At 40.7% G+C, this 23429-nt stretch overlaps 2 protein-coding genes and 1 long non-coding RNA gene across 3 annotated transcripts; 1 reads left to right on the top strand and 2 right to left on the bottom strand.

Moving 5' to 3' along the window:
* Positions 1-6057: 6057 nt before the first annotated feature.
* Positions 6058-9492, bottom strand: p2rx4b (purinergic receptor P2X, ligand-gated ion channel, 4b). Its single transcript, XM_036936314.2, has 11 exons — positions 9356-9492; positions 9069-9216; positions 8319-8390; positions 8014-8086; positions 7707-7803; positions 7540-7620; positions 7278-7419; positions 6895-7031; positions 6724-6817; positions 6474-6539; positions 6058-6308 (listed from the first exon to the last, which is right to left on the bottom strand). Exons 1-11 carry the CDS (start codon positions 9490-9492, stop codon positions 6183-6185), a joined length of 1173 nt encoding a protein of 390 aa, XP_036792209.2. The 3' UTR covers positions 6058-6182.
* Positions 9493-9975: 483 nt separating this feature from the next.
* On the bottom strand, positions 9976-16035 carry p2rx7 (purinergic receptor P2X, ligand-gated ion channel, 7). Its single transcript, XM_021621252.3, is given in 14 exon segments — positions 9976-10164; positions 10167-10596; positions 10784-10891; positions 11041-11145; positions 11238-11303; positions 11864-11954; positions 12132-12268; positions 13427-13568; positions 14022-14102; positions 14483-14579; positions 14878-14950; positions 15056-15127; positions 15285-15432; positions 15713-16035. Coding segments are annotated over 14 exon segments (1725 nt in total). The 5' UTR covers positions 15832-16035; the 3' UTR covers positions 9976-10108.
* A 3563-nt stretch (positions 16036-19598) lies between these two features.
* On the top strand, positions 19599-22451 carry LOC110535893 (uncharacterized). Its single transcript, XR_002475334.3, has 2 exons — positions 19599-19654; positions 21868-22451. It is a non-coding gene; the product is annotated as an uncharacterized LOC110535893 (long non-coding RNA).
* Positions 22452-23429: the final 978 nt, after the last annotated feature.

The raw sequence follows: 23429 nt of genomic DNA, 5'->3' as shown, positions 1-23429 counted from the left end.
CCATGAACACCATTCTTGTTTAGTGTTTTACGTATTGTAGATTTCTTAAAGTCTTTAGCTGACACTCTAGGATTCTTCTTAACCTCATTGAGCATTCTGCGCTGTGCTCTTGCAGTCGTCTTTGCAGGACGGCCACTCAGGGATAGCAACAGTGCTGAAATGTCTCCATTTATAGACCATTTGTCTTACCGTGGACTGACTTTTAGAGACACTGTGTAATGCAACCGCTGTGTCAGATTTAAAAAAAGCTTTACCGAAAAAGCACACCATGCAATAATCTGAGTACAGCGCTCAGACAACAAAACAGCCAAACAGATAACCGCCAAGTTGTGCAGTCAACAGAAGTCAGAAATAGCCTTATAAATATTCACTTGCCTTTGATCTTCATCAGAATGCACTCCCAGGAATCCCAGTTCCACAAATGTTTGATTTGTTCGATAAAGTCCATCATTTATGTCCAAATACCTCCTTTTTGTTCGCGCGTTTAGTACACAATCCAAACTCACAATGCGCAGGCAAGTCCAAGCGAAAGTTCAGGCGAAAATGTATATTACAGTTCGTAGAAACATGTCAAATGAAGTATAGAATCAATCTTTAGGTTGTTTTTATCATAATTCTTCAATAATGTTCCAACCGGAGAATTCCTTTGTCTGTAGAATTGCAATGGAACGCAAGCTAACTCTCACGTGAACGCGCTTGGTCAGCTAATGCCACTCTGCCAGAGCCCTGACTCAATCCCCTCTCATTCGCCCCCACTTCACAGTAAAAGCCTCAAACAAGGTTCTGTTCTGTCCAACACTGGACTGTTGCCATCTAGTGGAAGCCTTAGGAAGTGCAATATGACCCCATAGACACTGTACATTCGATAGGCAATGAGTTGAAAAACTACAAACCTCAGATTTCCACTTCCTGGTTGGATTTCTTCTCAGGTTTTTGCCTGCCAAATGAGTTCTGTTCTACTCAGACATTATTCAAACAGTTTTAGAAACTTCAGTGTTTTCTATCCAAATCTACAAATTATATGTATATTCTAGCTTTTATGGCTGAGTAGCAGGCAGTTTACTCTGGGCACCTTTTTATCCAAGCTACTCAATACTGCCCCCCAGTCCCAAAGAAGTTAACGTGATGAACAGTGGCAAGAAAAAGTATGTGAACCCTTTGGATTTACCTGAATTACTGCATAAATTTGATCTGATCTTCATCTAAAATTCACACAACAAACAGCGTGCTTAAACTAACACAAATTGTATTTTTCTTGTCTATATTAAATACATAATTTAAACATTCACAGTGTAGGTTGGAAAAAGTATATGAACCCTTAGGCTAATGACTAATGACAGCTAATTGAAGTCAGGAGTCAACTAACCTGGAGTCAAATCAAGGAGACATTTTGGTTAGGAGCTGCCCTGACCCATAAAAAACACTCACAAAATTAGAGTTTGCTATTCACAACAAGCATTGCCTGATGTGAACCATGCCTTGATCAAAATAGAACTCAGATGACCTAAGATTAAGACTTGTTGACTTGCATAAAGCTGGAAGGGGTATTAAGGAGACATTTATCTAAAGTTCCATATATAACACTTGTATTCCCATCAACATTTATGATGAGTATTTCTGTAAATTGATGTGGCTCTCTGCAAAATCACCGGATGTTTTGGAACTACTGAACATAACACGACAATGTAAACTCAGATTTTTGGATATACAGTGGGGCAAAAAAGTATTTAGTCAGCCACCAATTGTGAAAGTTCACCCACTTAAAAAGATTAGAGGCCTGTAATTTTCATCATAGGTACACTTCAACTATGACAGACAAAATGAGAAAAAAAATCCAGAAAATCACATTCTAGGATTTTTATGAATTTATTTGCAAATTATGGTGGAAAATAAGTATTTGGTCACCTAAAAACAAGCAAGATTTCTGGCTCTCACAGACCTGTAACTTCTTCTTTAAGAGGCTCCTCTGTCCTCCACTCGTTACCTGTATTAATGGCACCTGTTTGAACTTGTTATCGGTATAAAATACACCTGTCCACAACCTCAAACAGTCACACACCAAACTCCACTATGGCCAAGACCAAAGAGCTGTCAAAGGACACCAGAAACAAAATTGTAGACCTGCACCAGGCTGGGAAGACTGAATCTGCAATAGGTAAGCAGCTTGGTTTGAAGAAATCAACTGTGGGAGCAATTATTAGGAAATGGAAGACATACAAGACCACTGATAATCTCCCTCGATCTGGGGCTCCACGCAAGATCTCACCCTGTGGGGTCAAAATGATCACAAGAACGGTGAGCAAAAATCCCAGAACCACACGGGGGGACCTAGTGAATGACCTGCAGAAAGCTGGGATCAAAGTAACAAAGCCTAGCATCAGTAACACACTACGCCGCCAGGTACTCAAATCCTGCAGTGCCAGACGTGTTCCCCTGCTTAAGCCAGTACATGTCCAGGCCCGTCTGAAGTTTGCTAGAGAGCATTTGGATGATCCAGAAGAAGATTGGGAGAATGTCAGATGAAACCAAAATAGAACTTTATGGTAAAAACTCAAAACTCGTCATGTTTTTGGAGGACGAAGAATGCTGAGATGCATCCAAAGAACACCATACCTACTGTGAAGCATGGGGGTGGAAACATCATGCTTTGGGGCTGTTTTTCTGCAAAGGGACCAGGACGACTGATCCGTGTAAAGGAAAGAATGAATGGGGCCATGTATCGTGAGATTGAGTGAAAACTTCCTTCCATCAGCAAGGGCATTGAAGATGAAACGTGGCTGGGCAACGAAGGAGGGGCTTCGTAAGAAGCATTTCAAGGTCCTGGAGTGGCCTAGCCAGTCTCCAGATCTCAACCCCATAGAAAATCTTTGGAGGGAGTTGAAAGTCTGCGTTGCCCAGCAACAGCCCCAAAACATCACTGCTCTAGAGGAGATCTGCATGGAGGAATGGGCCAAAATACCAGCAACAGTGTGTGAAAACCTTGTGAAGACTTACAGAAAACGTTTGACCTCTGTCATTGCCAACAAAGGGTATATAACAAAGTATTGAGAAACTTTTGTTATTGACCAAATACTTATTTTCCACCATAATTTGCAAATAAATTCATTAAAAATCCTACAATGTGATTTTCTGGATTTAATTTTTTTTTTGTCTTGTCATAGTTGAAGTGTACCTATGATGAAAATTACAGGCCTCTCTCATCTTTTTTAAGTGGGAGAACTTGCACAATTGGTGGCTGACTAAATACTTTTTTGCCCCACTGTAAATATGAACTTTATCGAACAAAACATGCATGTATTGTGTAACATGAAGTCCTATGAGTGTCATCTGATGAAGATCATCAAAGGTTAGTGATTTAACTCTTTCTGCTTTTTGTGACTCCTCTCTTTGGCTGGAAAATGACTGTGTTTTTCTGTGACTATGTGCTTACCTAACATAATCGTTTGTACTTGTATGCTTGGGGAATTTCTGTTTGGAATTTGGCGCCCTGCACTTTCACTGGCTGTTGGTTAGGTGGGACGCTACTGTCATGACGTTGCCCTCTTTGGGTACAGCAAGCACCACCCCCCTCTCTCTGCTCCTTCAACCAAGCTGCTGTGGTCAGTGAGTTCGTAAATTCCTCAAAGAAATGATCTCCTCATGGACACAGTATAAGAGATTGAATTTTCATAGAGAACAAAGGAATTTCTTCCATCTCACAGAACTTGAGGTCCGAACAAATTTGATGTTCCGGAGAAGATATAAAAGATCGGTGAAGAATCAAGCTACGAACTGGTCTGTTTGTTACAACTTGGGGAAGCTCATGGGAGACGGTGCGGCCACATTACCATAACGCTGTTTATATAATTGCCTCAGATATGATGTTTACATCTAGTTGTTGTATAAGATGAGTGAGGATGATACTGTTTACACAATTTTACAATGTGATTTTGGACTGTTTAATGAAGGAAACTCCAATTCCCTTTTGAGTTGAACAAAATCAGAGGACCGCCCATGAGCCCAGTTAGGGTCAGGCATCCTAGGACAGCCCCTTTTCTGCAATTCCGAATAAAACCCAACTTTGAGAAATTCTAAGTAGACCATGTTTCTCTCAATCACGGGAGGACAAAGGTTGCAGACCGTTGCTGAATCTTTTAACCATACCACGTGGTTAAACTCTTAGACTATCGATACCGACAGAATAAGAACAAGTCTTTGATATTAATTACTAGTCTGCAGCTAGGAATTCGGTATCATTGAACGTGAAGAACGACAACCGCCGAAACATCCATTCTACAACAACATGAATGAATGTCACTCTGAACTATCCACTATAATCACGACAGAGAGAGAGAGACGGACAATTCTACAAAATAAACAAACTTTTCAACAGCGATCAAGACGACACACTGGGCGTAAATATATATATTGATTGCAATTGTTCCCGAATGAGTGAGCGTTCATGTGCAAAGGATTAGCATTTCAATTGTTATAATTATCAACTCTGTAGTGGCTTCTTAGTCGAACCCCCCCCCCCACACTTCCCTTTTGTCTAACAAGCCGCTATGCCGGTTTAGCCCACTAGGGCACATTCCCCTATCATTTCTTGTAACCATATTTACCTTGTTTGTTTATGCATTTCTGTGAATTACTTAGTTAGTAATAAATAAATGATTTAAGACAATGACTCATACTGAAGACTGGGTTTGTGTGGATAACCACCAATTTACGACATTTGGAATGTGACTAACGTGAGGTAAAATAAATAATTAATCAGAAGACTATTGATCAGATATGAAAATATCTGAAAGGTTATATTGGGAAATGATAACTTTGTAATCTGAATATTTTCCTTGGTGCCCCGACTTCCTAGTTAATTACAGTTACATGATTAATCAGTTTGATCGCGTAACACTAATTACAGAGAATCTTTGATAAAAACGAAGTCTTCATTTAATGATAGTAAAGACACGACACTACCGTCCCACATATCCCAGAGAAGTTAACCAGCCTGATAATAAATCATTTCTAATTCTATTAATTCCTCTAAACTCTGAATAGAATAGAAATGGAGTCATAGGCCTACTCGGGCTGGTTTTAGGCAGACTATCACATTCAACCTATACCATAGCCCATCTATCCCATCTTAAAATGGACTGAAGACAAACTGGTCATGTACATTAAATAGCCTAGTACACACACTTTTCAAATGTAAAATTCTATTGCACAGAAAAATGTGGCCAGTCGGATGCATCACAAATTCAGAACCACTGGACAGCAACATATGAAACTAAATTAAGAAATTACATAGGTAGCCTAGTTTACAAAACTTAAGCTGGTTGAGAGAATGCCAAGAGTGTGCAAAGCCGTCATCAAGGCAAAGGGTGGCTATTTTGAAGAATCTAAAATATATTTGGATTTGTTTAACACTTTTTTGGTTACTACATGATTCCATGTGTGTTATTTCATAGTTTTGATGTCTTCACAATTATTCTGCAATGTAGAAAATAGTAAAAATAAAGAAAAACCCTTGAATGAGTAGGTGTCAACTTTTGACTAGTACTGTATGTTTTTATAGACAAACTATTTGCTTTGTCTCCTCTTTCCCAGTGGCTGCCAGGGGTCGAGGACGTGGATGGGAAGAGGACATATTTTCCAGAAAAGGCGATAGTCTAAAAATATATATTTTTTACTTTCTATATTGTAACTTGTTTATTATTCTTTAGTGGTCAACTATGTGAAATGACAATTTCCATATTAAAATGATTTTCTTACTATTTTGTACCTTGTTTTAAGGTATCTTATAACAGATTATACACTTCACATTTGACGAGGCTTAATCTGGAATATTAGGTAATATCAGTACATGCCCCATGTATGATGTTTAGGGGGCAGGGGCTGGAGATGGCTAGAGGTCTGGACAAAAGATGGCTTCAACATTCCCCCACAATGTGAAATGACTACTTCTCTGTGCAGGATCTACCGGGTCCCATACGTTGTTTCTCCCAGCTGTACAGACAAATAAGAATTTGTCAGATTAATAATACATGATTTATATAACTAATTTAAGTAAAATCTGCATAATGAAAAAGTTGATAAACAGTCAAGTTGCGGTTGTTAAGCAAAGAAGAGTGATGGTTATTTTTGTAAGTATTCCCTGATAATTAAACTGGTCCTGTACATAGTGGAATAAGCTTGACAATTCACAGGTAACTCACAGGTTCACCAGCATTGTCATCAATGTTATCCAGATATGTGAATTTGTGTTTGCTGTAGTAGTCTCTTCTCTTTGTGCATGTCAGGAGAAACCAGTTACAAACTGCATTCACCTAAGGGCACACACTTGCATGACTATTTCAAACTGAAAATGACAACTCAATTAAACTGTATTAACAGGCTAACATTTCTTAGAAAAATGCTTTATGGTACTAATAAGGAATGTTTGTTTACAAATAATGAGTGTTTTGGAGATGGCTCCACTTAACAGAACTTACCAAAGAGAGAAACGTTAGCGCTGCACCTACATTCACTATGGTCGGAACCATGTTGAATTTACCTGCCTGTAAAGATAGAACAGTAGAGGAAGGTAGGCCGATTTGTCATTTGACCTTGAAACCCTTATTGTGGTGGTCTCAATTGTTGCCTTTACCATCTTGTGAACAGAAAGCTCATACATTGTCAAAATTAAGTATTCTACTCCTGTGGTTTTAAGAATCAATTCTTTTTTTGTATGTTGAGTCTCACCGTTCCAAAAACAATGACATCAAATCGGATTCCATATGCTTTGATCAAGGTTCTTGTTTCCCTACCATCTGTGGTTTTGTAGTACTTGGCAAACCTGTGGAAATAAGTCTTGTTGAAAAGCTGTATTTATACTCTATGACAGTATTGTGTCCACAGGTTCATTGATTTCACCTGAAGTTGTATCCAGGGGCCACGTTGTTTTCAGGGATTTTGTTGTCTAGCCTCCGGAAGGAGTACTTAGGGCCACAGTAATGTTCAGGCCAGTCCAGGTCACAGTTCCAGTCAATCATAATCCCAAGAACACCACCCTGAACAAACACAACCATATAGTCTCATCTCAAATTAATCTATTTAAATGTGTAATTTGATATACCAATGAGTGACACTACTGCCAAAATGTGGCCTGATGAACAAGGATGATTAAAGCCCATTCAATTGCAACACACACTAAACACGGCATTAAGAATAACTACAGGAACATCTAGTATGGACTTATGCAGAATCGAGGCTTGTAAGGGACCTAAAGAGGAGAGTGTAGAGCTACATTTTTATACCCTAATTGCCATGGTCTGAAAGTCCTCCTCAGCTTCAGAGACCATGTCTTTAAGGCGGAAGATGGGACAGTCAGGGTCTGTTTTGCGATTGAATTCACATTGTTTCAGATAGGAGGAGTTAACATCAGGCAAAATGTTTCTTCTGCAAGAGACCAAAGAGAAAATATTATTCTACAGAATAAAGTAAAACTCTCATGCAGGTGTCCTGCCTTTATTCCTTTTCATGTTTAATTTCGGTGCCGGACAAATTAACATGACTCACTTGTGAAAGTTGAATTTGGGGTATGTCACACTGTTTTTGATTAGCACCGTGAAGTCCTCTGCTGCAACCAGCAGTGCATGTCTATGATACAAAATGTGTTCCACTTATAATACCTTCCCCCAATGAGCATACACTCATGAATCATATTATAATTTGTTCTTACTTACTCGGGTAAGTTGATGTCTATTTCAAGAGGACACCAAGATAGCACTTCACATGTTTTGACAGTCTCTGAGTAGTTCATGCATAGCCCTGTCTGGATACCTTTTTTAACAGAGTAATACGATTAGAAAACATTACTCTTTACTTAATCAAATATGTTGCAGGATGATTCTGAAAATATGACTGAATTTCAGGACAATTTTCTCTGGAGGAGTAGATTTAGATTTTCTTATGAATGTTTCAGCCATCTCCCTGCTGGTTTCTGCCCTTAACAATTTTACAAGGACTCATCAGCAAGGCATGAAGACCTACCGTTACCACGAACATCATTGGATCCCTCTAAGCAGTCACTGTCTGACATGCAAATGGTGGATTGGTTTGGGAGCTTAAGAAGATACAGGATCACATTTCACTATCATTCAAATACTTTTGATTACCATTGAAATAATGGTTGTATAATGCATATCTTCTAAGTCAATGTATTTTAGTATAAATACAGTCCAACTTAACATTTCACTGGACATTTTCAGTAGTGTTTAATTCAAACAATAAATACACATTTTACAATATAGACTTACACATTTCAATGTATTATAAAGGAGAAATCAGCAACTTACCTCGGGACAGGTCGATTGAGTTTGATTGGGGGTGACAATCATGTTGGTCAACACAAAGAAAGAACTCTCACCCTGCCAGGCAGAAGACATTTTCCGTGAAAAAAAATAATTTCTATACAAAAACAGTTAACAACACAATCTGAACTCAAACGGACAAAAAAAGTAATACACTGCAGATAAAGTGTATAGAGTATAGGATTCTACCTGAGCAGGGGTGTAAAGTACTTATGTAAAAATACTTTAAAGTGCTACTTACATATTTTTTTTTTTTTTAGGGTACCTGTACTTTACTATTTATATTTTTGACAACTTTTACTTCACTACATTCATGAAGAAAATAATGTACTTTTTACTCCATACATTTTCCTTGACACCCAAAAGTACTTGTTACACTTTGAATGCTTAGCAGGACAGGAAAAGAGTCAAATTCACACACTTATCAACCCAACTGCCTCTGATCTGACAGACTCAGTAAACACACATGCTCCGTTTGTAAATTAAGTCTGAGTGTTGTAGTGTGTCCCTGGTTTTCCGTAAATTAAAAAACAATAATATGGTGCCATCTGGTTTGCTTAATATAAGGAATTTGAAATTATTTTTACTTTTAAGTTTATTTAAAACCAAATACTTTTAGACTTACTCAAGTAGTATTTTACTTGGTGACTTTCACTTTTACTTGAGTCATTTTCTATTAAGGTATCTTTACTTTTACTCAAGTATGACAACTGGGTACTTTTTCCACCACTCTACCTGAGGGGGGATGTTGTAATCAGCCACATCCCACACACGGGCGCCCAGATCAGAGGTGTTGGTGAAGCCAGTGCCCTTCACCTTGGTTGTGACAGAACTGACCACTGAGTCTGTTTCCTGGTAGGACTTTTGCACCACACAGACATACCTATAGTGTAGCAGGTCAGACAGGAGACAAGGGGACACAGGTGTAGAAACAGTGATACATTCACACATCCACTCTGACTAAATGTACTGGAACACCAGCTTGTTAATGTAAGAAACAGAATAATTGAATCCCAACTTACCCAATCACATAAAAGAGGATCAAAAACTGGATTAATCTGAAGACGGATCCCACTACTTTGCTCTTTACCACAATCATTCTTTCTGTTTCATATTCAAAGAAACAGTGGTGGCAGCTCTGAGAGCTACAGCCGCCCATCTTCTGAGTTATGGTTACACTGTAGAAAACTAGCAATGGGAGTGATTCAAGAGGTACAGAGGTGTCACAGCCTGCTGAGATAATAGTCTAATCATTTTAATGGCTAGTATGAAAATTACAACTGACCCTGGCTCAGTTGGCAAATATACCCTATCTGACAAGTGGCATAATAAAACTGCTGTTCATCCACTCCAATGGATGAATGAAAATATGACTCTATGCACACAAGAACTAGCGAAGTTGTGAAATGATGTTATCAAGTCAACAATATTTTCAAAGTTACATTTATTGCACATGGTAAAAAACATATGTTCCAATCTAAATGTTAGTAAACAGTCAAAGAAAAGATAAAGCAGTTCCCACCTCCAGTTAGCTCCTGTTCAGTCTCATCTAAGATAAAGTTTATTACGTTATTTCCCTCTTCATTATTGATGGTCCCTAGACAGTGAGATGGATGGACACAATATCTACAAGACAATGTTCTGGTTCAAGATGTTAACCTTAATGCTGAATGGAAGATTAGATCAATACACCAGTACAAATGCATTGTACAGTCACTACATGATGAGAACCAATCTCTGATGGAGCTTTCTAGAACACTGACTCTTCCTCGTCCCTAAAGCTGTGTGTCAGGGCTGGACTGGGGAGAGGTAGTTCTCCTGGGCCTCAGACAGTGTACTCTCCTTCTTGGCTGGGATACTCCTCTCTGATTCTCCACACACTACAACTGGGCATGACAGGGATACTTTCTCTGGGTGGGGCCCCAATTCTCCAGTTGATGTACTGTCTGTAGGAGCAGTTGCGAAGGGCAGCGATCCGTTGCTCCCCCTCGGTCAGGTCAGAGAGAGGCTCCCTGTACAGCAACACTGCCTCCAACAAGGGCCGACTCAGCACCAGCTGTTCAAACAGGGAGGAGGTGGTAATGCAGCGGCCAATGCTCTGCCTGCAGCACAGCTGCTCCTGGGGATGGGTGGAAGGGAGACAGCAGCCACACAGACACCAGGCTGGACGGTTGGGCCGGGGGAGAACCTGGGGCGGCTTGTCTATGATGTTGTTGCCTTTCTGCAATACACCAACCATGGCACTCAGGTGCCCTGTGTCGTCCTGGCAACAAGTGTGCAGTACACATCAAATTAGTCATATGCACTGATACAATGTGTATGTATTACCATACTGACTTACTGTATAAAAGACAAGAGGAGGATAAGAAAGTTAGATTAAAAGTGACATCTTTATCTATTGTATCGGGGTGAGAATGGCACTACATTGGGGAAAACACAGTTATGCTAACCTTGCATGGGTGAACAGAGATGGGCTTCACTTGTTGTAAACTTTTCTTATGTGATTTCTTCACCACTCTTATATGGTTCTCGTCCACAAACGAGACACAGAGAATGCACTGGAACATAGAAGAAGAATTGTCTCATTGTTCAGCGTCTCACCACATATTTACATCAAACAATTCAGCCAATGAGAATGACAATCTTGCTGTGGGTTTGTATAATCCTCAGTGGGGAATGCCATCCCACTCCTACATCCCACTCCTACCTGCTTTCTGTCCTGAACAGATTCAACTTTCTTCTCGGAGTAGTTCTGTCTGGCTTCTTTAGAGTAACAACTGGTCCCAATGAGCCAGTCGATAAATACAGTGGTCTACGAAAAATCACAATCATTGTCCTTTACTTTCCCTGTTATTAGTTTTGCATTTGAAACAAGTTGAATAAAAAAGACTGAGCAACACTCACCAGTGTATAATATGATAGAGTTGATCCAATAAATATGATCAGTTGGATTATGCTGAATTTTCCTGCCTTAAAAGAACACATGATATAAATTACCATTTGTATTTTTCAGATTTTCATGGATTAGAAAAATAAATGCACGCCTACTGAGTGGCTCAGCGGTCTAAGAGATACAGCTCGGGTTCAATCCCGGGCTGTATCACAACCTCCCGTGACCGGGAGTCCCATAGGGTGACGCACAATTGGCCCAGCGCCGTCTGGGTTAGGGGAGGGTTTGACCCGGGGGGACTTTGCTTGGCTCATCGCGCTCTAGCGTCTCCTTGTGTCGGACCGGGTGCCTGCAGGCTGAAAGCAGTCGTCAGTTGAACAGTGTTTCCTCCGACACATTGGTGCGGTTGGCTTCCGGGTTAAGCGGGTGGGTGTTAAGAAGCGAGGTTTGGCGGGTCATGTTTTGGAGGATGCATGACTTAACCTTCGCCTCCCAAGCCCGTTGGGGAGTTGCAACGATGAGACAAGATCAACATTAAGGAGAAAAAGGGGGTAAAAAAATAAAATAAATAACACATTCACAAGATTACCATCATCATTGTTGCAGGTTTAAATGACGAGACTTACTCAGTCATACAAACCTTTCCAAACACCATGACATCAAACCTGATCCCAAATGCTTTAAACAGGGTTCTCTCCTCAACACCTTTCTCTGTCTGATATCTGGCAAACCTGCCAACACAAGTAGTAGGTTAAACAATGTAATATCTGGATTGCATTGATATATACAATTACAAATGTCTATAGCAGTATTCATTGACAGCTTTCCATAATTTGACATGGGTCAACTGACCATGTATGACCTATGACATGACCGTTGGCCTCAAGAACAAGGCCTGTCACAATTACCTGAAGTTGAGACCAGGGTACAGTGTTCTATTGCTCTCCTTCTCATCCAGCCGGCGGAAGGAGTATTTGGGCAGACAGTTCCGCAAGAACCCATCCAGGTTACAATCCCACTTAATTTGGATCCCAATGACGCCACCCTTTGGTGAGAGAGCATGGTGGAGATGATCTACTCAACGTGTTTTATATCAACCTGACAATCATGTAATCTGACGTAACTAAGGTGATTTAGGGCTAGATTCAATCTGTATCGCCGAAGTATTGGGGAACATCCGCATTATATCTCGATTTAAATGTAAAGGCAATGTTCCCGCGTTCGCGGAGACTGCACTGCACTCACGGTACACGCTGCACATGTCGGCTCAATTTTTGACACCACACTCCAAAAAGCAAGTTCTGCAGGCTCTAGTTTTGTCTAATCTTGATTATTGTCCAGTCGTGTGGTCCAGTGCTGCAAGGAAAGACCTAGTTTAGCTGCAGCTGGCCAAGAACAGAGCTGCACGTTTTGCTCTTCATTGTAATCAGAGGGCTAATATAAATACTATGCATGGCAGTCTCTCTTGGCTAAGAGTTGAGGAGAGACTGACTGCATCACTTCTTTTTTTTATAAGAAACATTAATGTGTTGAAAATCCAAAATTGTTTGCATAGTCAATTTACACACAGCTCCGACACACGAACTTACCCCACCAGACATGCCACCAGGGGTCTTTTCATAGTCCCCAAATACAGAACAAATTCAAGAAAATGTACAGTATGATATAGAGCCCTTATTGCATGGAACTTCCTTCCATCTCATATTGATCAAATAAACAGAGAACCTGGTTTTAAAAAACTGATAAAGCAACACCTCGTGGCACAACGCCTCTCCCCTATTTGACCTAGATTGTTTGTGTGTATGCATTGATATGTAGGCTACGTGTTCCTTTAAAAAAAATTATGTAGTTCTGTCTGCCTTGAGCTGTTCTTGTCTAATGATATTCTGTATTATCTCATTCTGTATTATGTTTCATGTTTTGTGTGGACCCCAGGAAGAGTAGCTGCTGCTTTTGCAACAGCTAATGGGGATCCTAATAAAATACCAAATCGGAAATCATCCTTAACATTTTTACGCGGATACGGATTGAATCCAAACCATAATTCTGTAATTCATTAAGTAATCAAATATGTCCAACATTATGTGCAGTGCCAAAATAGATACAGACAACAGTGAGGGACATACATAATTGAGGGTCATAGAGTTAGTTTATGTGAAAGTTTGTGTTTTTTTGAGAAACTCCCTCTAACAAAGCAGCCCACCTCAACTGCCATCTCTAAGAAGTTCTCTTTAGCCTCCTTTACAATGTCCCCCAGACGGAAGATGGGGCACGAGGAGTCTGTATGCCTGTTAAACTGGCAGCGCTTCAAGTAGCTTTCCGTCATCTCAGGGAGGATGTTCCTTCTGTAAGACAAAAACGCATCAGTTAGATCCACTTTCACTAAATTGAAGAATGTGCTTGTTTTCCTTTTTTAACAATTAATTTAATAGTTTTTGATGCTCTCAGAGTATGTACAGATGAGTTATCTTAGTTTGAGCCAGTTAGCTACAGCAGGAGAATAATCCTGCAGCAACCGGAAATTTGAATTATTATATGGATTATATGGATTGCAATTGATGGACATTTTTTATACATTTTTCTTAAGGGAAAATCATGTCTGAAATTGTGGAAAATACAAACTTCAGAAGCCTTTAAAATGTTTTAAACCCCAAATATACTACATGTTTTAAATGTCATCAAATTAAGATCCCACATCTGTAAAGGTGGTGAAGGTTACTCTAATTATAATCTACTTGAGAACTGTTGTGTGCAAACTAAAAAGCCAAATGAATTCATATTGAATTGGAAAGTCTCACCTCATGAAATTAAAGTTTGGGAATCTGATGTTGTTTTTGATGAGGACTGTAAAGTTCTCAGCTGATGCCAAGAGAGCAGGCCTAGACGTCAGAGGAGTCATCAATTGTATTATTGAAGCAAAGTTGTGAAAACAATATTTTTTTTTACAGCGGACGGTTTCATTTTCATTTAAAAGTTTCTGTTAAACTACTGTGAAACTATGTTCCTTGGCATATTTGACTATATACACATGCAGCACTAACAAAGTGAGCTTCCTCCACATTAGAGGAACTAAAGTATAAATATAGCTGTCAGGCAGTGGTCTATGTAGAAGAGAAGATAACATTATTTACTGAGTAACTAACCTCTGCAGCGACCACATGTCAAATCACACTGAATTTGATGCTAGTAAGAGGACATGCACACATAAATGCATACTGATGCTGAGAACAACAACAACAATAATAGTGAGCTTATTTACTTGGGGGGCTTTTTCTTGGACTCTATGGGGCACCACGCAGACACCTCACATGTTTTCCGTGTCACATCAAACTTCACACATGCACCTGTCTGAACCCCTGAAAAGGAAAGCAACATTTGAATTATTGTATGGGTCACATGACAAACAATACCAACTATTATCTTAGATGTTCTATTATCACGTGTCTACATGTTTACTACCACTGTATAAACGTATATAACCATAATGTATCTGCAAATAGTAAAGAGCCCAGAGCGGAGCTGACCGTCTGAAACCTTAACACACCGGGGACAAATTCCTCCCCTCCATGCAAGAACAAATAGTATCACCAGATAGAGATGACACAAACAGAAGAGATGGATAATGGGAGAAGTTCTAGACAGTTGTCGTTGTACCGTGACTGTGCTGATCCCAGAATCCCTTTACACAGTCCTCGTCTGTCCGACACACTTTTCCATACGGAGGGACCTGTAATATAAACATCCCTAGGAGATTAGTGTGTTCTAGTCATCAAATAGAAATGATATAAGACATTAGACTGTACAGTAATTGGATGTCCTACTGGCACTCTACCTCAGGGCATTTTCCTTGCCTTTGTTTTTTTGTAACAATGACATTGGTCACCACGAAAAATGAATTCTTTCCCTTAAACAGAAAGTCAAACAAATGTATAGAAAGTCAGAACCAATGTAAAAAATATGTTTATGTATATTACAAATGTAATATGTGTATAATATACAACAATAAAACAACAATATTCTCTCACTATCTCACACACACATAAACACACACACACACACACCTGTGATGGCCCACTGTAATCCACAACGTCCCATACTATATCACCAACATCTGGTAAACTGGTTAAGGCCACTCCCTTGACCTTAGCAGTAACAGAGCTGACCACATAGTCGTGTTCTTGGTACTCCTTGTTCCAGAGCATCATAATGCTACAAAATAAAACAATATTTGATCATGGTATGTTGCAAATTGGAGTAAGTTAGCCTACTTTGATAGATATCCCTGATCGTTTTAAAATACCATTGGCATGGTTACAAGAGATGCAGTTGATGCAAGTAATACATAATTATTTTAGAATATAATCATTATATAAAACATTCATACTTTATTTTTATGCACACATTCTTGATCAGTCAAGGCGAGTGGACGTTCGTAGTCTATTACCGTTATTACCGCAAGATGAGTCCTTCTGCAGAATAGCCTACTCACCAGATGAACATCAATATGACTCCGTTAAATGTCCATTTCAGCGATCCCAGCCTTACACTTTGTATTCGGACCAGTTTATGTGTTTCATACTCACATAGATTTAGCAGTTTACAAGGCATTTTGGATTAGTCTGACTGAGAGAAAGGATCTCTTCTGACTCATACTTGGTTCTTTCTTCTCCTTCCTCTGGGTCAGCTTGCAGCTGTTGCAGTTCCATTGACCGGACAATATTCTACGTCTGTGAAATTCAAGACTGGTCCAGTCATCGTTGTTGTGGAGGCAGTGTGCGTGCACATCCCTACTGAGCAGCCAAAGCTGAAAACAAAGTCGTCTTTGTCGATTGTTTTATGTTATTTGCTACTTTGAAATGATTTGACAATAAATTGCTTGAAAAGTACATGAATAATAATATATTCGTATTGACTAATGATGTAGGCCTCGGGCTATACCGGTAAGAACATTAAAAGAGGTAAAGGATATTAAATTAAGATTTCTGACACTATCAGTATTTGCATATCAAAGGGTCATATCCTTATGAAGGGTTTCATTGTATCTGGGCAGGGGCACAACTTTCACTGGGGAAGGGGGGATGTCTCCCCAACATTCTGAAATTTAAATTTTGTCCCCCGGTATTGTCATTGGAATGTGATAGAAAAGAAGGCAACGGTGTGCAGACGCCTCCGAGCGGTCGGGTAGGCTTTTTGGAGTGTTTAGGACGACTGGACTTAGGACCATGGGGAGACCACAGAGTGGGTTGATATGCTGTGTGAGGGCAAAGCCTCCGGAAGTCTGGCTGGACCAGCACGGGGAGGGGGAGGGGGAGGGGGCGGGGGCGGGGGCGGGGGCGGGAAGTTGAGCATAGTTCAGTGTACGTCTTGCGCTCTTTCACATAGTTGTGAAAGGAACAGAAACTGGCTAATCTTTAGTTGACTGACGTAGCCGTCAAGGTAACTGCTCTTTAACAGAAAAAAACGAAACTAGTGTTTATTCGCAGTGCTGAGCTAGTATTGTAACTGACATGTAACGCTAGCTAATGTTTCATCCCCTCTCTGCTGAAGTGAATGAATAATCTACGCTAGTGAGTAGCTACCACACAGCCAGGTCAGCTCTAGCTTCTAGTTATCTGTCAGATAGCGATATTAGGTGGCTATTATTACTATCTAACAGCAGTTGTTTGTATGGACATGTTTTGTACCCTTTGTTTTGTTTGCATGGACATGTTTTGTAGCCTTTGTTTTGTCACATTTCAGAAGTAAATGAACTTGGCAAGCTTTCGCTAGTTGGTGTACCATTAGAGAGAGAGCACCAAAAATTGGCTTACATAAACTATTATTTTTGCCTCAATCAAACTAGACAATGTGAGTTGTATTAGTCAGTATGTCAATGTAGCGTTATTGATCTGTCAGTTTCCCTAGTTAATTCCCTACTTTTCACACGGACACAGTAATAAACAGCTCTAACATTAGAGGCTTCACTATCATGGTGCACAGAAGAGGTCTGTGCAGGACTAATTTCTTTATCCCACAATGTTATTTTAGGCGTATGTAACGCAGCTCACTTGCCAGCCATGGTCCCAGCAATTTTGCGCCCTATAGGCAATATCAAATGTGCAACAATACCTTAAGAAACAGGTTAAGTTACCAGAGATTCTGACTTATATTAGGCTATCTGTATTACTGAGCTATATCAGCCAATATGCTAGATGTAGATTGAAGCAAGCAGAGTAGGAGAGACTTGCACTTCCTCTTGAGCTATTTTTATAGCCTACCTTTTAAGGAGTGGGAAGAGTTTCAGACTGAGAAATATGGGTGATCAATATTTAGGCCTATTTTTAGGCAATGTAGTAAATTATAGCCTAATCATAGGCCATTTTAGGAAGTACATTTCCTTGGAAAGATAACTGCCCCGTGCTTCTCCGTCCATGTATACATAGGCTACAGCCTACTCTATTTAATTGAGACCACACGCGCACCTGATTTCGCAGGTATGGCTACTGAACTGGAAACAGCAGTGTCACTTGCTACATTTTTGCATAATCCTATAGGATATAGCCTACCTTTTAGGAGGACTGTTTACAGGCAGAGACAAATAAATGGGTAATCCATATTTATTGAAATTGAAAAGGCGCAAAGCTCACCCAGCATAGTAGCCTAACCTATTGTGCGTTTGCCTTTTCAACCACGATAAAAACATTTGATTGCACTTCGACTCACGTTGGTTGAATGCCTTCCACTTCTTTTCATTATCAATGTTTATTTACAGACACTTTAGTAAACTACAGTCTATTAATTTTTTAAATGTTTTAATTTGACCCCTTTTTCTCCCCAATTTCGTGGTATCCAATTGTTTAGTAGCTACTATCTTGTCTCATCTCTACAACTCCCATACGGGCACGAAAGTCATGCGTCCTCTGATACACAACCCAACCAAGCCGCACTGCTTCTTAACACAGTACCATCCAACCCCGAAGCCAGCCGCACCAATGTGTCGGAGGAAAGACCGTGCACCTGGCAACCTTGGTTAGCGCACACTGCGCCCGGCCCGCCACAGGAGTCGCTGGTGCGCGATGAGGCAAGGATTTCCCTACCGGCCAAACCCTCCCTAACCGGGACGACGCTAGACCAATTGTGCGTCGCCCCACGGACCTCCCCGGTCGCGGCCGGTTATGACAGAGCCTGGGCGCAAACCCAGAGTCTCTGGTGGCACAGTACAGCGCCACCCGGGAGGCCCCTAGTCTAATCATATTTAAGTTAATTTCATCGCTTACTCTATTTCAACAAGAACACACATACTAGGCGCCCAACTAGGAGAGGTAGGCTACTGAAGTTGAAGCAGAGAATTCTGAGTGTGTGAATAATACGAAAAATATGTACTTTTAATACAATAGGTAGGCTAACGCTTACAAAGCAGAAAGAGGACAGTTTCAAATAATCTGTGGGACAACAAAAATAGTTTCATCCCAAAGTCGTCTGTCGTCTGATTAAGGCCTGCTCCCCGCCTGTAGTATGAAAAATGCCAAACGAGCCATAATCTCTGTCGGGACCAGCAGGTCCAACACTATGCTCATCATGTCTTAGCAGGATCAGACGGTGACAGGGGTCCCAGCAGGGTCAGACAGCTAGGGAAGACCAGTCTATGGAGCTCAGGTGAATTTCGCAGTATATTCAGTGAATGATACAAAGTTCCATCTTGAATTGATGGGTAGACCTACAGTAGCTACATGACAGCAGGCTAAGTTTAAAGCTACAGTCTGGGATCTGGGAATAATGTTCATTTCAATTATTGAACCATTTCTTCTAGTTTTGGATAATATAATGTAGAAATGTATGTAACAGTATAATTTTAGACCGTCCCCTCGCCCATACCCGGGCGCGAACCAGGGACCTTCTGCACACATCAACAGTCACCCTCCACCATCGCTCCACAAAAGCCGCGGCCCTTGCAGAGCAAGGGGAACTACTACTTCAAGGTCTCAGAGCAAGTGACGTCACTGATTGAAACGCTATTTAGCGCCCACGCTAACTAAGCTAGCCGTTTCACATCCGTTACACTCACCCCCCTTTTGACCTTCCTCCTTTTTCCGCAGCAACCAGTAATCCGGGTCACGGCACCAATGTAACAGTATAATTTTAGACCGTCCCCTCGCCCATACCCGGGCGCGAACCAGGGACCTTCTGCACACATCAACAGTCACCCTCGAAGCATCGTTACCCATCGCTCCACAAAAGCCGCGGCCCTTGCAGAGCAAGGGGAACTACTACTTCAAGGTCTCAGAGCAAGTGACGTCACTGATTGAAACGCTATTTAGCGCCCACGCTAACTAAGCTAGCCGTTTCACATCCGTTACATGTACACCAAGGTAATTATTTGTCATGCCTCATTGTAGGAGGATCAGCAGCTTAGCAGAGTCAGGCAGCCAGGGAAGACCAGTCTGTGACAGAGGTGAGGTGGATCTTTGCAGATACAACACTTTATTCCCTCTGTCCAGCAAACACTGGACACGCCAGACGCTATTTTAAGGCAGTCTGACAAACCTCCAAAGTTGATTTCCAAACTGTATTAAGGGTTGATAGAGGCTTTTCCTGATGATACAAAACATGTCAAACACAAATGTGAGGAAGACCTGGGAGACGCTACTGATGATGATGAATGGATACAGATATGTTTGAATGCCCAGTCATGTTCATATCATCTCAGACATAAAGACCATCCATATAACATACTATATATGCCAGTGAAACTGAATATCATGCACTCAAAATGTTTTATTATTCTGCTGGAGGTGTAAAGCACAAAAGGGGACATATATATGTGCATGTGTTGTAGTCTTGTGAAGGCTGGCTGAATTCTGGCAAATAGCATGTTCTGTTATCTCAGCATGTCTACAGATTCTCCCTTCTCCCTGTTTTTGTTTGCTTGGAAATGTTGATACATGTTGATGGTGTTTATTACTGTGTCAGTGTGAAAAGTAGGGAATTAACTAGGGAAACTGACAGATCAATAACGCTACATTGACATACTGACTAATACAACTCACATTATATCAGAAGAAACTGTGTAACCTAGCGTTTATAGTGGCTAATAAATGCATTGCCATTCATTGGAAGGTTGGTTATCCTCCCACAATGTATGGAATACATGTCGAGTTATGTACTGTATCACTACATTTGTTTTAAGATTAAAGGTATACTGTTCAACTTTCATAAGGTATTTTATGGACTACTGTACGACAAAAGGAGTCTGTTTTGAAAACCTACCCACATCAGGGGAGATTTAGGCAATCCCTAGCTGCTGGGCTGCTCAGTCCTGGCCCTGGGGATCTGCTGTACTGTTGTCACTCTGGCCTAACACACCTGAAACCAATAATGAATGTTTCACTAAATCAAATGTAAAAAATGGTCACATGCGCCGAATACAACAGGTGTAGTAGACCTTACCATGAAATGCTTACTTACTAAGATCCTAAAGCTGAGTGGGGTGTGATTGGTTGGGGCACTACAGGGACGTGGACACCTAGGGGCAGGACGGGGTGTTCCAGCTGTATTGTGTGCAAGTAAAAAGCTCTACAGGACTATTAGGCCTATGATATGAATTATATGGAGGGTGTACTGTTTCTGTGTGTTAATGTATGTGTGTTTTCATTCATCTTTTGTTTTCCAAACCTTTTCCTTGAATTACATTTTTAAAAATGGGAAGGAAGTTGGGGAGATAGTTGAGTTATTGACTTGACTGGTGGGGGTTGGGCATGTAGGCGGCTTGGGTTGGCTGGGTGTTCTGGCTGAAATTTGATATAGTCTTAAAGACAATCAAAAGTTGTCTTTGTACTTTATTTGTAAGAGTTGTTCATTTGTTAGGCTATTGGTTAAAGGTGCGACACAATATTGATTATTGAATTATCATGGATCTGGTTCAGTCTTATCAATCACTTAAACATATTTAATCATCTCTTACTGTGGGAATTTTTGCTTGCTTTTTGTTGTTCTAAAGATGGCTAGAAGGACCATGGGTCATATTAGATTATGTAGAAATGCAGGAAATGTGCTTTAAATGTCCCCAAAAATGGGAAGGCCCCCAGACCGTCTGCCACGTTATGTCCCCCTCTGCAAATAGCACTGCTGGGTGATTTAAAAAGTCATAGTCAATTGATCAATAATATAATAATACCCGGAAGCCAGCCGCACCAATGTGTCGGAATGAAACACCGTTCAACTGGCGACCAGGCTACAGGCTACAGGCCCACCACAAGGAGTCGCTAGGGCGCGATGAGCCAAGTAAAACCCCCCCGGTCAAACACTCCCCTAACCCAGATGACGCTGGGCAAATTGTGCGCCGTTCTGTAAGACTCCCGGCCATGGCCGGTTGTGGCACAGTCTGGGAATGAACCCGTGTCTGTAGTAATGCCTCTGGAACTGCGAAAATGTTTGTAAAATATGTCAAATCTATGAGGTTCAGTACATTTGTGTGTACCTGTATGTCATTATCACACACTACTTAGTTCAGTTCTTTGCACCCCATCATTGTGATTTATTGTTTGTTTTGTGACACTTCTATTCAGAGCTCTGTCTTTTTCCCCCGTAATTTAATCCTCCCGTGTATGATAGTTTTTGTCTGTCTCACTAACGATGCCTTTTGCCTATTCCCTGCCTGTACTTTAGCCTATCGGATTTCCTGTTATCAAGCTATTGCCTGATCTCCCAGACGACGTTATTAGCCTTTTCCTTGCCTTTTTGGACCCCCTGTGTATGACATTCTGCCTGCCCCTGGACCCAGCTACCTGCTTCCTCCTGTGATCCTTCACAAATAAACAGCTGATGCGCCCTGCGCTTGAAACCAGCACTATGTCCCATCGCGTTCATTACAGTTAGATATTACTGCACTGTCGGAACTAGAAGCACAAGCATTTCGCTACACTTGCATTAACATCTGCTAACCATGTGTATGTGACCAATAAATTTGGATTTTATTTTATTTGAATATTGTCATTCTTGTGCAGCAGGGGTCTCTGCAACACCTGCCATAGACCTTTGCCCATGTTTCAGATGTTTTTTTTCTCCTTTCACTCTACATGCACACCTTTGCCCAATGTATCATTATTATGTAATGATTAGAGCATCAGTGTGTATCTTGCTTGGAAAACAGGACGAAACTGAGTTGTGAACAAAAATTGCTTTGAAGAAAGAATGAACTGATCACGAAAGCTGTACATGACATCATTACAAATAAAATCACTACCATACTACATCATGGTTTGATCTTCCTTCAGCCTCAGTAAGGGACCCAACCAAACTACCACCTCATTCCTTTGTTGTTGTAAGTCTCACAGGAGGTCAAGCCAGGTCACTCATGGGGAGAGAAAGAAGGATAATGTTTCTCCCAATTTTCACGACCATGCTGTGTCCAGCCTATGAGACCAGGCTGTTGGAGATTGGATACAAATAGGGCCCAATTCTGACCCGAGTTAAGCACAGTTATATGGAACGTAATTCCCTTTTTATACACTTTTCTGTATTTAAGTGCCTTTGAAACGGGGTATGGTAGTCAGTGCCAGGCGCACCGGTTTGTGTCAAGAACTGCAATGCTGCTGAGCTTTTCACGTTCAACAGCTTCCTATGTGTATCAAGAATGGTCCACCACCCAAAGGACATCCAGCCAACTTGACACGACTGTGGAAAGCATTGGAGATGAATTTAGGCTGTTCTGAGGGCAAAAGGAGGGGGGTGCAACTTAATATTAGGAAGGTATCCATAATGTCTAATACACTCAGTGTAAATGACACTTGTTTTAGATATATTTGACCTTATAATTGCTGGAGATGAATGTGAAACCAGTCGTTTAACAGCAAATGGAAGCATATCAACATATCAACTTTCCCACAATAAAGTTTTTGAAATGCTGTGCCATTATGCAGAATTTAAATTATACTGCCTTTTAACTTGCAGGGATGAGCACTCTCGAATGTCTAATAACAACACATATTCAACTGTCAATTTACTGTTAGTTCCCTTCAGTTGGTATAGACTACATTATCATTCCGTTTAATTACATTCTTTAATTTACCTTAATTTGCTTCCTATGTAAACGCTGTCACGGCCATGTGGTTGTTGATGAGGATCATTAGTAACAGTTGATAATATATTTTTTTAAATATATTTAAATCATTATGGAGCGGAGTGCAGACCAATTCTTAACAGCTTGAACTTGACGCACGGCGCAATAC

Source organism: Oncorhynchus mykiss, chromosome 11, assembly GCF_057628025.1.
Source record: "Oncorhynchus mykiss isolate SJ-2025 chromosome 11, ASM5762802v1, whole genome shotgun sequence".
Classification (NCBI taxonomy): Eukaryota; Metazoa; Chordata; class Actinopteri; order Salmoniformes; family Salmonidae; genus Oncorhynchus; species Oncorhynchus mykiss.
The sequence above is the reverse complement of the archived record's forward strand: the minus strand, read 5'-3'. Positions and strand labels throughout refer to the sequence as shown.